General features: G+C 29.6%; 4 protein-coding genes across 8 annotated transcripts; 2 read left to right on the top strand and 2 right to left on the bottom strand.

Moving 5' to 3' along the window:
* Positions 1-666: 666 nt before the first annotated feature.
* Smb (small ribonucleoprotein particle protein SmB) lies at positions 667-1,886 on the top strand. Its single transcript, XM_074244370.1, has 3 exons — positions 667-818; positions 972-1,506; positions 1,609-1,886. The coding sequence occupies exons 1-3, from the start codon at positions 816-818 to the stop codon at positions 1,725-1,727; spliced, it is 657 nt and encodes a 218-aa protein (XP_074100471.1). The 5' UTR covers positions 667-815; the 3' UTR covers positions 1,728-1,886.
* Positions 1,859-4,997, bottom strand: LOC141528200 (uncharacterized). 4 transcript variants are annotated; one of them, XM_074244145.1, is made up of 11 exons: positions 4,814-4,996; positions 4,654-4,742; positions 4,419-4,593; positions 4,167-4,357; positions 3,833-4,032; positions 3,499-3,754; positions 3,235-3,440; positions 3,024-3,152; positions 2,582-2,952; positions 2,374-2,498; positions 1,859-2,297 (listed from the first exon to the last, which is right to left on the bottom strand). In XM_074244145.1, the coding sequence occupies exons 2-11, from the start codon at positions 4,670-4,672 to the stop codon at positions 2,173-2,175; spliced, it is 1,797 nt and encodes a 598-aa protein (XP_074100246.1). In that variant the 5' UTR covers positions 4,673-4,742; positions 4,814-4,996; the 3' UTR covers positions 1,859-2,172. The 4 variants fall into 4 exon arrangements, with proteins under 4 accessions (XP_074100246.1, XP_074100241.1, XP_074100236.1 ...); XM_074244140.1 differs by lacking the exon at positions 4,654-4,742 and having other exon boundaries at positions 1,859-2,294; positions 4,814-4,997; XM_074244135.1 differs by lacking the exon at positions 4,654-4,742.
* Positions 4,998-5,613: 616 nt separating this feature from the next.
* Trf2 (TATA box binding protein-related factor 2) lies at positions 5,614-8,153 on the top strand. 2 transcript variants are annotated; one of them, XM_074244244.1, is made up of 6 exons: positions 5,614-5,986; positions 6,442-6,506; positions 6,587-6,898; positions 6,983-7,233; positions 7,503-7,597; positions 7,720-8,153. In XM_074244244.1, exons 2-6 carry the CDS (start codon positions 6,492-6,494, stop codon positions 7,944-7,946), a joined length of 900 nt encoding a protein of 299 aa, XP_074100345.1. In that variant the 5' UTR covers positions 5,614-5,986; positions 6,442-6,491; the 3' UTR covers positions 7,947-8,153. The 2 variants fall into 2 exon arrangements, with proteins under 2 accessions (XP_074100345.1, XP_074100342.1); XM_074244241.1 differs by having other exon boundaries at positions 5,614-6,103.
* Positions 8,154-9,010: 857 nt separating this feature from the next.
* Positions 9,011-13,780, bottom strand: LOC141528184 (centromere protein I). Its single transcript, XM_074244106.1, has 6 exons — positions 13,586-13,780; positions 13,405-13,530; positions 13,072-13,310; positions 12,140-13,015; positions 11,548-11,979; positions 9,011-11,481 (listed from the first exon to the last, which is right to left on the bottom strand). The coding sequence occupies exons 1-6, from the start codon at positions 13,620-13,622 to the stop codon at positions 11,224-11,226; spliced, it is 1,968 nt and encodes a 655-aa protein (XP_074100207.1). The 5' UTR covers positions 13,623-13,780; the 3' UTR covers positions 9,011-11,223.
* Between the last annotated feature and the right edge of the window lie 24 nt (positions 13,781-13,804).

Genomic DNA, 13,804 nt, shown 5'->3' with positions numbered 1-13,804 from the left:
ATCGAATTATTTTTGGACGTCTCAAGCGTGACCTCTTTTTTTCTTACTCTCTCAATACAACTTCCACGCACGACTATTGTTTGTCGAGGTCTTTGATCAACATGATAAAGCTCCTGTAATTATTTTTAGATGTCATATTATTCTATAGGAAACTATTTTTCAATATCACTTACTTTTTTGGGATCTTTCTTCGGTGATCTATCTACACATTGTACTTTTATTTATCATATCTCATCGTTCTGGCCTGCAAGTCATTATTTGGAAATTAGATCATCTTTGAAAGCTTTTTAATTAATTGATTCATCAATTTTTTGTTTTATATTTTAGATTTTGAGATGACATTTAAGTTAGCAGTCTTTTTTAATTTTTTTTTTATAATTTAATTGTTATAAAAAAATTTTTAAATGTCTGTCAACTACAGTGTCATCCAAAAATATGTATTACTTACCAGATCAGCTGACAAATGATTAAAATTACTGAATAATAATTTTTTTTGAAAATTTTGTAATTTTTTTGCCGTTATTTTTTTAAAGAAAAAAATGAACAAGAACTTACCACCAGTTGAAAATTAATCATATGGAGGTAAAATGTCTGAAATTTTACTCGTAGTTTTTATTTTCACACTTAGAGGCGCTAAAACTTGAATTTAAATTAAGCAAACTGAAGTGACATCTGTGAAATTATATTTTTCTGCAACTAACCTAAAAAGAGTCGTCGAACGTTTTTAGGCGTTTGTACGCCGGTGAACAATTTTCAGCACTTTAATTATTATTTTTTATAATTACTTCCACTGAAAAAAATAAAAATCCGTCAAAATGGTAAGTCAGTTGATTTTTAATTACACTGAAATAATTTAATTATTGTTTGTTATTATTATTAAAATTTGTAAAAATTTGTCAGAAAGCGCGAGTGAACTAACCTCTAATTTTCTTGACGAATGTTTACTAATAAAAAATTTTTTGTCGCTCCAGACTATCGGAAAGAATAATAAGATGTTGCAACACATCAACTACCGGGTGAGAATAATTCTCCAAGACAGCAGGACCTTCATCGGGACATTCAAAGCCTTCGACAAGCACATGAACCTGATCCTCGGAGACTGCGAGGAGTTCTGCAAGATAAAGCCGAAAAACACCAAGCAGCCCGAGCGAGAGAAGAAGCGTGTCCTGGGTTTCGTTTTACTCCGCGGAGAAAACATTGTTTCTTTGACAGTAGAAGGACCTCCGCCACCAGAAGAGGGTCTTCCTCGCGTACCGATCCCCGGTGCAGCTCCAGGTCCAGGAATGGGCCGCGCAGTCGGTCGTGGCATGCCCGCAAATGTTGCCGGAGTTCCTGCTGGACTCCAAGGACCCGTTCGCGGTGTTGGTGGACCTTCTCAGCAAATAATGACGCCAGCAGGTCGCGGACAAGTTTCTGCTCCGCCACAGATGCATCCTGGAGCTCCACCCAGGATGCCTGTCAGTGGACCTCCTCCTGGTATGATGGGACCACCTCCAGGAATGATGGGTAACAATTTAATTTTTTTATTATTATTAAAGTCAAAAATCTTGGCGCTAATTTAAAAAAAAAAAATCAAAATTGGATTTTTATTAATAAAAATAATTATAGGCATGCCACCAGGAATGCCTCCGGGTATGGGTCGTGGTGGACCACCAATTGGACCACCAGGAATGCGAGGACCTCCTCCAGGAATGATGCGTGGCGGGCCACCCCCACGTCCTTACTAAATGTAATTCCGCTTGAACTCATATTTTAGCGTTATTTTTCTTTACACAATTTTAAAATTAATATTAATCCACATACAAATTAATGTATCAATAATTTGTAATACCAATCAATTGTAATAATAAGACAGTAATTAAATATAAATACTTCTTTATTTCTTCCGCATTAGAGTACTCCATGCAATAAAACCTAGTGACAATATATATCCTATTTTCGTTTTAATTATAATAAATTTTACATTTCATTGTCATTCATTTTAATAATGTCTGATAACAATTAAATAAATAATTTATGATTTTATCAAACACTCTCTTTCTGTACAAATTTTGATAGGTTTTTATTTTTACAATTGATTTAAATAAAATCGTGATGTCACACCGTATAAAAAATTAAACTTAGCTATACAGTAAAAAATATATTTTTCATTCTCTTCGATAAGAAATCTAATTAAATATGCTCTTCACTGTCAGTGAAGTCAAAACTTTCAATTACTTCTGTCGATTCAAGCACCGTATTAAATATTTCAACTGCCTCGGAATTGTCTTCAGTTTGAATTTCGCAGACGCTGTCTTCTAATTAATATAATTAATTATTAATTAATAATATTTTTATTAATTAAAGCTTTTTATTTAATAAAAAATAAATTACCCGTCGACTCAAAATTGTAAATTTCCGTTTGATCATCAAGGACTTGCGTCTCAACCAATTCCTCCGTAATCATAACAATTTCTTGACATGAATCTTGTAAAATATCTGACGGCTCTACACTTTTACTAAAAAAAAAAAAAAAAAAAAAAAATAAATAAATAAATAAATAAATTAAAAGTACACACTGATAAATTAATAAATAAATTACGTATTCTCAGTAATATTTTCAAGACCATCAAATTCACTATGATTGTCTAGGTTACTATTAACCTGATTGGTTAATAAAACAGTCTTGTCTGAGGTAAGTGTGTCAGGAGTATCATTAACTTTGTGATTTTGATCACTCTCAGGAGCATTAGACATCGATTTTTCTTGAGATACATCCTGGGGAATATCCAGCACAACCATACTACCTAACTTGCTATTTGATTTAATCTCTATGTGTGATGAATTTTTAATTGGCACTATATTTAATTTTTTATCACCGTTGCTAGCCAGTCTGTGTGGTAATAACGCGGCTGCTGTTTTAGCTGCTAGACTAAGATTCTCACTTCCCATTATAACTTTACCTATCGCTGCCTATAAATTAAAACAAAATATTTATATACAATGACACTAAATTTCACTAAAAAAAATATGAAAAATTTTACCTTTCCACCGCGCGTTATTTTAACATCTTGAGCAGAACCTTTTTGTACAATAACATTTGTCTTGGAGCCTAATCTTGCATTTGGGAATGCACTTATATTAATTGTATTATTAGAATTTAAAGTAATACCCTAAAAAAAAATTTTCCATAAAATTAAATTAATTAAGCCAATTAAAAAATAAAATAAAAAAAAATATTAATAATAAAATTACCACTTTTGTAATAGATTGATGATTGAGTATATCAATTGGCAGTTTCTTAAACGCAACCTTAGAATTAACCAGTGGCGGACCAGGTCCACTTAAAGAAGCCGTATTTTCTACAACTTTAGCGACTCGCTTAGCACTATCAACCACAGAATTTATCGGAGAACTATCCTTGGAGTTAGCTAACGTCTCAGGTTTTTCTACAGGTTCACCTAGACAGTAAAAAACAATAAAAAAAATAAACATAAATGAGCATTAATAAATACATACTTTTATCAATGATCGGAGGGTCGTTCGATTTATCATGATTAATACATTCGTCTACTTTTAATTTTACATCACACTTATCAATGGCAGTTTTAGTTTGAGGTATCTCGTTAACACTACTCGAGTTCGAAATAGCATTATTCTCTTCGCTACTCGTCACCAGACGATACGTGTACGGAGTATCAGTACACGTTGTTAGACTGGAATTTACTAGGCATTCTTTTGTTAATAGCGGCTCAGTGTTTTCAGTTACTTTTACCTACACAGAGTATTGATTTATTAGTAACTACATCGAGATTAATTTAATTAATTAAACTATCAATTTTATTTTAATTACCTTGGAGGTAGCTGGCAATGTTGGGGATTGTCTTAAACAATTAACATTATTATCATTAACACAGGCTTCAGTTTGAAATTTTTTATTGGGTGCAGGATCAATCAAAGGTTTTTTTCTTTTTCTTCCTCGGGTTTTAGGTAAATTTGTCGTTGAATTTTCTAAAGGCAAGTCATCTTTTTTTATTTCATCTGTTTTATTAACTGAAATAAAATTTGTAAAATTAATTAGATGGTATTACTGCAAAAAAAAAAAAATTAAAAAAAAAAATTGTCATATAAATTTACCTGACTAACATATTTGTCAAGAGTAATAATAATTAAAAAATTAAACAAACCTATTGTATTAATATTGACTATCGACTCGTTTTTTTGAACAGGTGCTTTTTTTTCATTAGCAGCTGCCAGCACCAAAGATAAACTATTCGCTAGTTCAGTAAACGCCGTGTGTGCTTTTAATCTTGGCAACAATGGTATCATCCTTCTTCCCTCGATGGCCCAGTCTGTCCACGTGTTTGGACCATTTAGTCTAAAATAAAAAAATAAAATTAAAAATAAAAATAAAAATTATTAAAAAAAAATTAACATACTGCTCTGCGATGTAAGACAATTTTTCATCATTAACAGCTCGTCTTACTTCAGCCCGATGTCTTTCATTAGAAATATGGAGTACCTTGGCTAATTCTTCAAGCAGCCGTTTTTTGTCCTCCGTAAACGAACCTTGTGCTCTTAAAACCGACACCACGTTACCGTAAGCATCCAATTCTGCAATAAATAATTATTATACAATTATCCTCCATTTCATTTTACTTAAAAAAAAAAAACCTGAAGCTTGGATTGCCATCACCAAATTCAATTTAAGAATAAATAAAAATCAAGATGACTCAATTAATTATTTATTAAATATCGAAGAGCTAAAAAATAAATTAATTAGCGGAAAAATTGTGCAAAACGAATAAATATGTATAAAAATTCATAACCTTACCTAAACATCTCAAACATTTTCTGCATTCATCTCTAGACATGTCCATTCTTACTGACCTCATTGTTCAAAAAATATATATTAATTATTTCATTGTATTTTATTGATACCGATAAATATTTATATGTAATTCCCGCATCTCTATTTATTTGAAATGTTGACAGTAACCAACAGTAAGTTGATGATGAAGTTAGCCAAAGTTTATTTTTATTTTTTAATTTTTTAAATCTACACTATCGACCTCTGCTGTCGATTATTCATCAAATAATTGTAATAATAAATAATGATAACATTTTTAAATAATTAAAATTTAAAAATAATAATTAATTAAGAATTTTAAAAAATTTTAATTGGAAAATAAAAATATTTAAAATAAAATTTGTATTATTAAAAAATAATGATAAAGACGTTTTCTAACCTTAATTTATTTTTTTCATGACAGATGTCATTAGCTATGAAGTTGACAGACATTCAAAATTTTTTTTTAATTTTATAGCAATTTAATTATTATAAAAAAAATATTATTAAATGTGAAAATTAATAAAAATTACAAGTGAAAATTTTTTTATTGTCATTGATTTGTTAAAATAATTTTTAAAATCAACAGCTGACGGCTAACTTCAGTGTTATCACTAGCGGCAAATTTAGTAACTAAAATTTGTAAAGGCGCCTTAATTTAAAGCTGTCGCGCCGTTTTCGTCTCCCTGAAACTGACAGCCAATAGAAAAATAGCATTAATTCTGGAAAGTTCTAGTTGAGTAATTTTCATGAAATATTTCGGATGGAGTTTCGAAGTTACTAGTTAAATATCGTGACAGTGGGGGGGGAGGGGGGAGGACTGGGACAGAGATGTGAAGGAAGACCGTCGAACGACAGACGACGACTGACGACGGATGTAGATAATGAGGGACTAGAAGGAGAGAATAAAGCGGTTGGAGCTGAAGAAAGAAGAAAAGAACAAGGATAAAGATAGTGAGTGTAGTTTGATTTGGGTATCGGAGAGGTTGTGTATATTGTATATGCGTATAGTAGAGTGGGACTGGGAGGTGATGAAGCAACACAAGCAAACTACAGTACAACAGTAGTCCTTGCACTGGCCGTCTTGGCCATGGGCAACTAGCATAGGCTGCAGTATCACACACACCAGTAGTTTAGTGAATATGGCCGCAAACAATGGTAATGGTTATTGAAATCAACTTTGCGCGTTTATCTATCCTTAAAAATTAACTTGTCAACAAAGTTTTGTTGCTAATAAAACAATCTTATAGATTATTGTGTATGCCTTGTAATAATGTAAGTTTAATTTACTCAATCGCTGGTAATAATTACAGCTAATATATTTATATTTAATAATTATTTCAATGAGAGGTGATGTCCAAATATTTCTCAGGACTTGTATTGGGTGTTAGCGGTGACTCGTTAACTTGTAATAAAATATTTATCTTAAATATTCGCGCTTTTTTTATTTTTATTTATTTATTTTAATTTAATTTAATTTAATTTAATTCATTAATTTGTATTAGTGTTTTATTTATTTAATTAAATGTTAGATAATAAATTATTTTATTGATATCAATGATCAATCAAATATTAATTGTACTTATTATTTTATTTATTTCTTTTTTTTTCAGTGATTATTTAATACAAAATCAAAAAGTTATTTTATTGCTATCTACTTCCCATGCTGGACAGGACGGTAATCATAAAATTATTGAGATAGCTGGTGCTTTATCATCGAAATTGATGTGGGAGTAATTTGATATATTTTTGTTTCAGCTACAGGAGCATAGTATTATGGCAACTGCTGTTCAACAGAATGGCATGCAACCACTGACCAATGGAAATATCAATAATGTCGAAAGCCACGAGGCTCTGGACGACAAAAATGACACACGGAACAACGCCGAGGAAAATAATCCCTACAATCATCAGCCAGAGATTCCCATTCCTATGGAAGAGCCTGAGGCCCAGCCCGAGATAGACATTCTCATCAGAAATGTTGTTTGTAGTTTTAGCGTGAGGTGTCATCTCAATTTACGTGAAATTGCTCTCAATGGGTCTAACGTTGAGTACAGGAAGGAAAATGGGGTGAGTTTTTTTTTTTTTTTTTTTGGTAATTATTATAGCTAGTGATTGAAGATATTGTCGATTATTGACAGAATATTTTGACAGATGATCACCATGAAACTGAGGAGGCCATACACCACCGCTTCTATTTGGTCCTCGGGTAAAGTTACTTGCACTGGTGCTGAGACGGAGCACGAGGCCAAAGTCGCTGCTCGGAGAATTGCGAGATCTTTACAGAAGCTCGGATTTAAAGTTAGGTTTAATAACTTTCGGGTTGTTAATGTCTTGGGGACTTGTTTAATGCCATGGGCTATTAAAATTACTAACTTTTCACAGCGCCATAAAGAAAATGCTGAGTAAGTTTGTTGATATTTATTTTTTTTAAATAAGTTATATGATACTGAAATTTATAGACACTTTTTTAATAAATTAATTATTGCAAGAAAAAATTATTTTAAATAATTTTTTTTTACCATAATTAATTAGTTGGAAAAATAATTAAATACCTGCTAAATAAATTTTCATATTTATTTTTAAAGAAAAATTAAAAAACTTTTAAGTGTCTGATAATTTCAGTGTCATACTAGTGATTATAAATTTATTCATGAAATGATTTAAAATACAGCTACGAACCAGAATTACATCCAGGTGTAACATATAAGCTAAAAGATCCAAAAGCTACGTTAAAAATATTTTCAACGGGCAGTGTTACTATCACAGGTATTAGAACCTTTTAAATACTCTTTTATTTACTTAGGACGCTTGAGATTAAGATTAAAATATATTTGTCTCAAAGCTAAATATTTACCCGGGAGATAAATAAAGTAAAAATAATTTTTTAGCACCTAACGTCGCGGCGGTTGGAGCGGCCATTGAGCAAATATTTCCGCTAGTCTATGAGTTTCGTAAGAAACGTTCGCCCGAAGACGAACAGGCATTAGCTGCTAAGAAGCTAAAAAACGCAGCGAGATATAGAAGAGATTTAATCGAGGATCAAGATCTATTACCTGCAGTGATCGGTAGCGACGATGAAGAGATGCCGATTGAAAGCGATGCCAGTGGAGACTGATTTATTTAAATTAAATGTTAAATAACTAATTTTTTCTCTTCACATTAGTGTTTTTAAATCTGTTGATATTTTTCTTTGTTTCTGTTTCTCTCTTTTCAATTTCGACATTTAATGTTTAGTGTTATGACAAATGATACCGAGGGGGGTGATTGCATTAGTGAAGTGACGGTACTAGCTGCGGATTTTTTTTTTTTTTTTTTTTTTTTTTTTTTTTTTTTTTTTTAGGAAGAGTGCCAGGTGTAGATTTTATTACTGAGAAAGAGAAGGACTACTGAGCTGCCAGCTCTAATTCATTTTTCATTTAAAATGATAATTAAATATATCATCGTAATATCAGCATGTATGTTAAAAAAAAATTATTTAAAAACGAATGCGTTAATCGTGTTAGCAATACTGAACTTTTATTAAATAAAATTATAATTAATTAACTTTAGTAAGTTTAAGGAGATTTGTCAGTAAACAAAAAGCTTCTTTTGGAATTGGTTTACATATTTATCACTTAATTGATATAATTTATCCAAAATTAAATATGTCAATAACAATTAAAATTGTCGATTATTTTATTAATATGACAAAAAAGTAAATAAATTTCAAAAGCAGCTTTTTAAATTTTTTTCTGGCGAATTTCCTGTTAATAAAATTAAAAAATCATTGAAAAAAAAAAAAAAATATTTAATGTAACTACATATTCACACTAATATGTAGATAAAAAAAAAATAATCTGGCTATTTTAGTGTTTACAGTGCCGCCTTCGATCAAAATAATTGTAATACGTGCGCGTCTTCACTTTGCTTTTTCTCTGTTTCATTTCTGTCTTCTCTTTACTTCATTTTTTTTGTTTTTTAATTGTATTGTGCCAAAGATGGATGTTCTAAATTCAAAGCAGAGTGATTATTAGCAAACTTGTTTAGCGTGCACTTTTGTTGAATTTAAATCCTCAAGTTATTACTTTTCTTCATATTCAAAATCTTCGTAACTGATTAATTTAAAAATTATCAATTATTTAATGAAGATTATTAATACAGAACAGTATTTTTTGTTCTACCATAATTTAATAATGCAGCTTAGTTTAATTTAGAAAAAAAAAAAAAAAAAAAAAAAACCTAATTTATTGTAACACGAGTTTGCTGTTCGCTGAATTCAGGCGGAAAATTATTAAGTCAAATAATTTAAAACAATACGAAAGAGTGGTCCATCTCTACTCTAGCATTTGTAGTAATAATTATTAATTAACCGATTGATTATTTATATTTTTTGATTAATCGATTAATTGAACATTATTTATTGTGTCTTTGATAAATAGTTTTAGTCTTAATTAATAATATGAGACTTCATTTTTTTTTCTTTTTTATATTAAATGAATCTCTCAATAATTGACTGTTTGAAAAAAAAAATTGCTAAATTAACAGATGAAAAATAATGAAAATTAAGTTAACCGACGTCTAAACTATTTTACAATTTTTTTTTATCAATTAAATTCTTACAAAAAAATTGTAATCTAGATTACACTAGCTACTATCTGAATTTTTTTTTCACTTAAATTCAATTAATAAAAATTTTTCGCTGTCGGCTAATTTTAGTTTCATTAAAAATAACGATCTCAGCCACGAGGTAAATAACAAAATATCAGCGACTCATTGCCGAGTTAAATAGACTACTTGTATCTTAAATAACTTGCACAATTAAAAACAAAACAATGTAATTGTTTAATAATCAAATAGACTAAAACGAATAATGTTCAATATTATAGCTATTAAATATTTATGTCAGTTTCATATGAATCTGCTCATTAAAATAATTATTTATCTATCGATTTATACTGAGCGCTATGCATCCACTCTCAATCTATTTATCTATTATTTATTCGTCGTTCATCTTTTCATTTACTAACTATTACAATTATAATTATAATTATTACTATTTTATAAGTTATTTTTACAAAATTATAATTTAATTTTTTTTTTCTTTTTTTTTATAGACAAATGACTAGATTTAATTTGTATGTGATGTATGAATGTAACTCTGAATTTATTTTTGTTAAATAAATTCAACAATTTGAGGCGGTTAGATAAAAACAAATAAAGATTAATAAAAAATAAAAATTGTAGATTTAAATTACACAGCTTGTCTTTATCAGTATCGTTTATTATATTAAATATCAATATAATATATACCATGTTTTATATTTTATAATAATCTACAAAAATACTGTCTCTCTTTTATTTAAATTAATATTTTGAATTTTCTGATCAGTGCCATAGCGAGCTTATTTTTTTTTAACAGACGGTCTGGGCTTTATTTTTTTTCACAAATTTATTTATTAAAAAAAATTTTTTTTAAAAGCTAAGTCACTGCCTTTGGCTCGTAAAATTGGTACATCAATGTGAATATAACGCGCTAATTAAAATAATAAATAAATAATAATAATAATAATAAGCAATACTGATTACATTGCAATGCTAATACTTAAAATAAAATAAATTATTTACTCTTATAAATAATTATTGATATACTAAACAATAAATTTTATTTTTTAAATCTTATTTTACAAATAAAAAACAATAAAAGTTAGGAAATTGTATTAAATGTACTTTCGTTTTTAAATTAAAAAATTAATAAATCAACCGCATGGCGATCAATTGAAAATAATTGGTCGTAATGCGGTAATAAATTATAAATAAAACTAATACGTATAGTCACGTGTCTCACTCTTATTTTAAGGTGATGATTTACAATAATAATAATTTATTAATTATTATTATAATAATATTAATGTTGAAACAATAAGTTTTGACGAAGCAATTGCACTAAATAATGAGTAAGGGCGCATTAAATAATTTTAAGAGTAGAAAAGTACATTTAGAGATGTAGATTGTGACATACATACTTAAATTGACACTCTGGTCTGATTACTCAGATTATTTGCGAATAAAATAAATTAGTTTAGAGATAATTAATATTAAATAATAATAATAAATATATTTAATGATTATTAAATTAACGGTGCCTGAGAAAGATCAGCCAGTCATTATTTCTGTTAACATATATTAATATATGACACATAGTTCTTTATGTGCAAGAAGACTGCTGTGAGATGTAAATGAAATAATAAAATTTGTATGTAAATTGGAGGTAATAAAAAATTTAACTCTGATTCATTTCAACTCTACTTTTTTTTCTTTTCTTTTTTTTTTTTTTTTTTGTATACAAAATATTTAATTATTTCATTTATTTGTTTTTTAAAGTTTAAATTTAAATAATTAATTAATTTTAATACCTACGTTTCATTTTCACTCTCATAATCATCTAATGATCGTATAAAATTACTAATTGCCGGCAAATAATTTTCAGCAAGACACAACGCAAGATCTTTTGGTCCAATAGTAAAGTTGCTATTAATTAAAGTTGATCTGTATGGCAAAAAAGCGATGTGATTGCTGATATTTAATAAATATTCTTTGCTTTTAGATAAATTGGTAATCATTTTATTTGGTAGTGACTTTAAAAATTGCCCTTCATGTCTTATAGAAAATATCTAAAAAAAAAAAAAAAAAATAATTAGTTTTTAGTAATTAAAAAAAATAGATTAAAATAACCAAACCTGATCATTCCACAAGGCGTTGCCTAAATCAGAGGTATAAATTTTGAGAGCCTTTGCCTCGGCTTCATAAATTTCTCTCACTCTTGAGTCATTAATTTGGCTGTATATCTTACGATAATTGATGAGTAAGTCACAGATCTGCGATATGATTGCGGCACTCTTGGATACAAATCCTCCGTAAATCAAACTCGGAGGCGCAATAATCAGCCATGAAGGTTCGCAGCGACTCGCTAATCTGTTGATAGTTTCATAAAACTCGACTCCTTTGTCGAGAAGCAGCACAGAGTTGTTGTGAACACTCAGACCGTTGGTCATAAAATGGTCGACGGTCTTAAGAATTGCAGGAATCAGATCAGTTAATTTATTTGTTGGAACTTGTCCTAAGAACGGCGAAGGCTTGAATTTTTCTTTTCCAAACCTTTGGTTGATAAACTGCAAATATAAATATTAAATTTTTATGACAAAATATTTACACTAAAAAAGTGTTTTAAAATATTTCTACAAATAAATTTTTTTAATTGCTAAAAAATTTCTAATGTCTAATTTTAGTGTCATAAAATAATAAAATAATTTATTATTAACAAAAACTTACTAAATTAGTAGCAAGTCGTTCGAAGCATCCAATCAACTTGCACTTTTCCTCCAAAGAAGACTCCAAGAAAACCGAGTCAAAATAATTAGCAAGATCTTCCAGCTCAGCTACGGAAATAGTCGTCGACCATTCGAACAAATTCAACAATTTGCTTCTGAATTCACCCGAGTCATAAGCGGTGTACTCCATGAAGAATCTTAGAACCACGGGAATACCTTGCTTCATATATTTACAAAACTCAGTAGTCATATCAAGCAACTGCTCTTTTTGCGCAGACGAAAAAGCATTGCTCTCAATGATAAACGCTCTTCTTAGTGCCAAATATAAATTAAAGGAAAACCTACTCTGGAATTCATAGTTCGCAAATGTCAGGCAGTGATAGCCAGCGTTGTTTGCCAGCAACGATATGGCATTCGAAGGCAGCTCTATTTGAAAGTGATACTTTCCTATATCTTGAAAACTGTTAATATCAAACAAAGTTTTCGTATCTTGGTCCTTGTAAATGCTGGAGCCCATTTGGAAGTACCTCATCGACGGCAGCAGAGGTACAGACTGATTTTTAACAGGCATTTTTACCGGATTCCAGTCAAAAATCTCCAGAACCCGGGATTCAATTCCACTGCAGCGGTTCTTTGCGTCTTCAAATCCGGCTCTCAGGACTTCTGGTATCGGCTTCCAGACGCTCTCGACGTTTAGCGAGGGAATTTTCTCCGGAACCAACTCCGGCTTGTATGATTTAAATAGAGACAATAACGCAGAAATGTGCTTGGGAGGCTTTGGGTACTGTTCTTGGTGTTTTATCAGCCTTCTCACTTGTCTACGAGTCACGTCTTGTGGCTTTGTTAGTAAATAAATCAGCCTTGCGATTACAGATTCCTAAAATCGAGTAAAATTATTATAAAATAAATTAGCAAAATATTTGATCTACCTACAGTTTTTTCACGCTTCAGCAACTGATAAAAGAAGCAATCATAATAACTATTTATTATCTCTCTATCTGATAATTGGTACTCCCATAGCCCGATGAACCACTGGAGAATGTGCACTGAGACAGTTATTGGTAAAAGTTTATGGTCTGCCAGCCAGTATACTATCATTGCTTCCAGTTCGTTGTTGTCTATCTTTTGTTTTGGAATTAAACATTTTATCAGAGGAATACATAAACCGGCTCCTAAAAAATTTAATGTATTTTTTTATTGTTAATATTATAAGTCTAATTAATGAATGAAAAAAAAAAATGACAAGTAAATAAAAATAAAACTCACGTAATTCATTTCTCCTAATAACATGAGCAATTACTTTGATAACTAAATTATCTAGGCCGTTTTTCTGAGCTTCTTCTTGTAAAACAGCTAATTTTTCATCAAAACCATCTGGAGATTTTCCTTTGCCTGAAAAATCATACAAATTATCAGTAAATGCATGTGAAGATTAAAAATTACGTACCTTTAAGCTCGCGAAAATATTCAATACAATTTTCCATATTTTCAGTGTTTCTAATTGTTCATTATTGAAATATTATTACTATTATTTTATTTATAATTATAAATTAAAGCAGTGATGTTATTGTTTACTGGCTTTCCCGGTTTCAGACATTCTAAAAAAAAAAAAAACAAGTTTTGTTTTCATGATTCAAGTTTCAACGAAAATTATTTTTAAAGACAG

The sequence above is a fragment of the Cotesia typhae genome, unplaced genomic scaffold (assembly GCF_013202065.1).
Source record: "Cotesia typhae breed Kobodo isofemale line unplaced genomic scaffold, CoteBio_Ctyphae contig_11, whole genome shotgun sequence".
In the NCBI taxonomy this organism is placed as follows: Eukaryota; Metazoa; Arthropoda; class Insecta; order Hymenoptera; family Braconidae; genus Cotesia; species Cotesia typhae.
The sequence above is the reverse complement of the archived record's forward strand: the minus strand, read 5'-3'. Positions and strand labels throughout refer to the sequence as shown.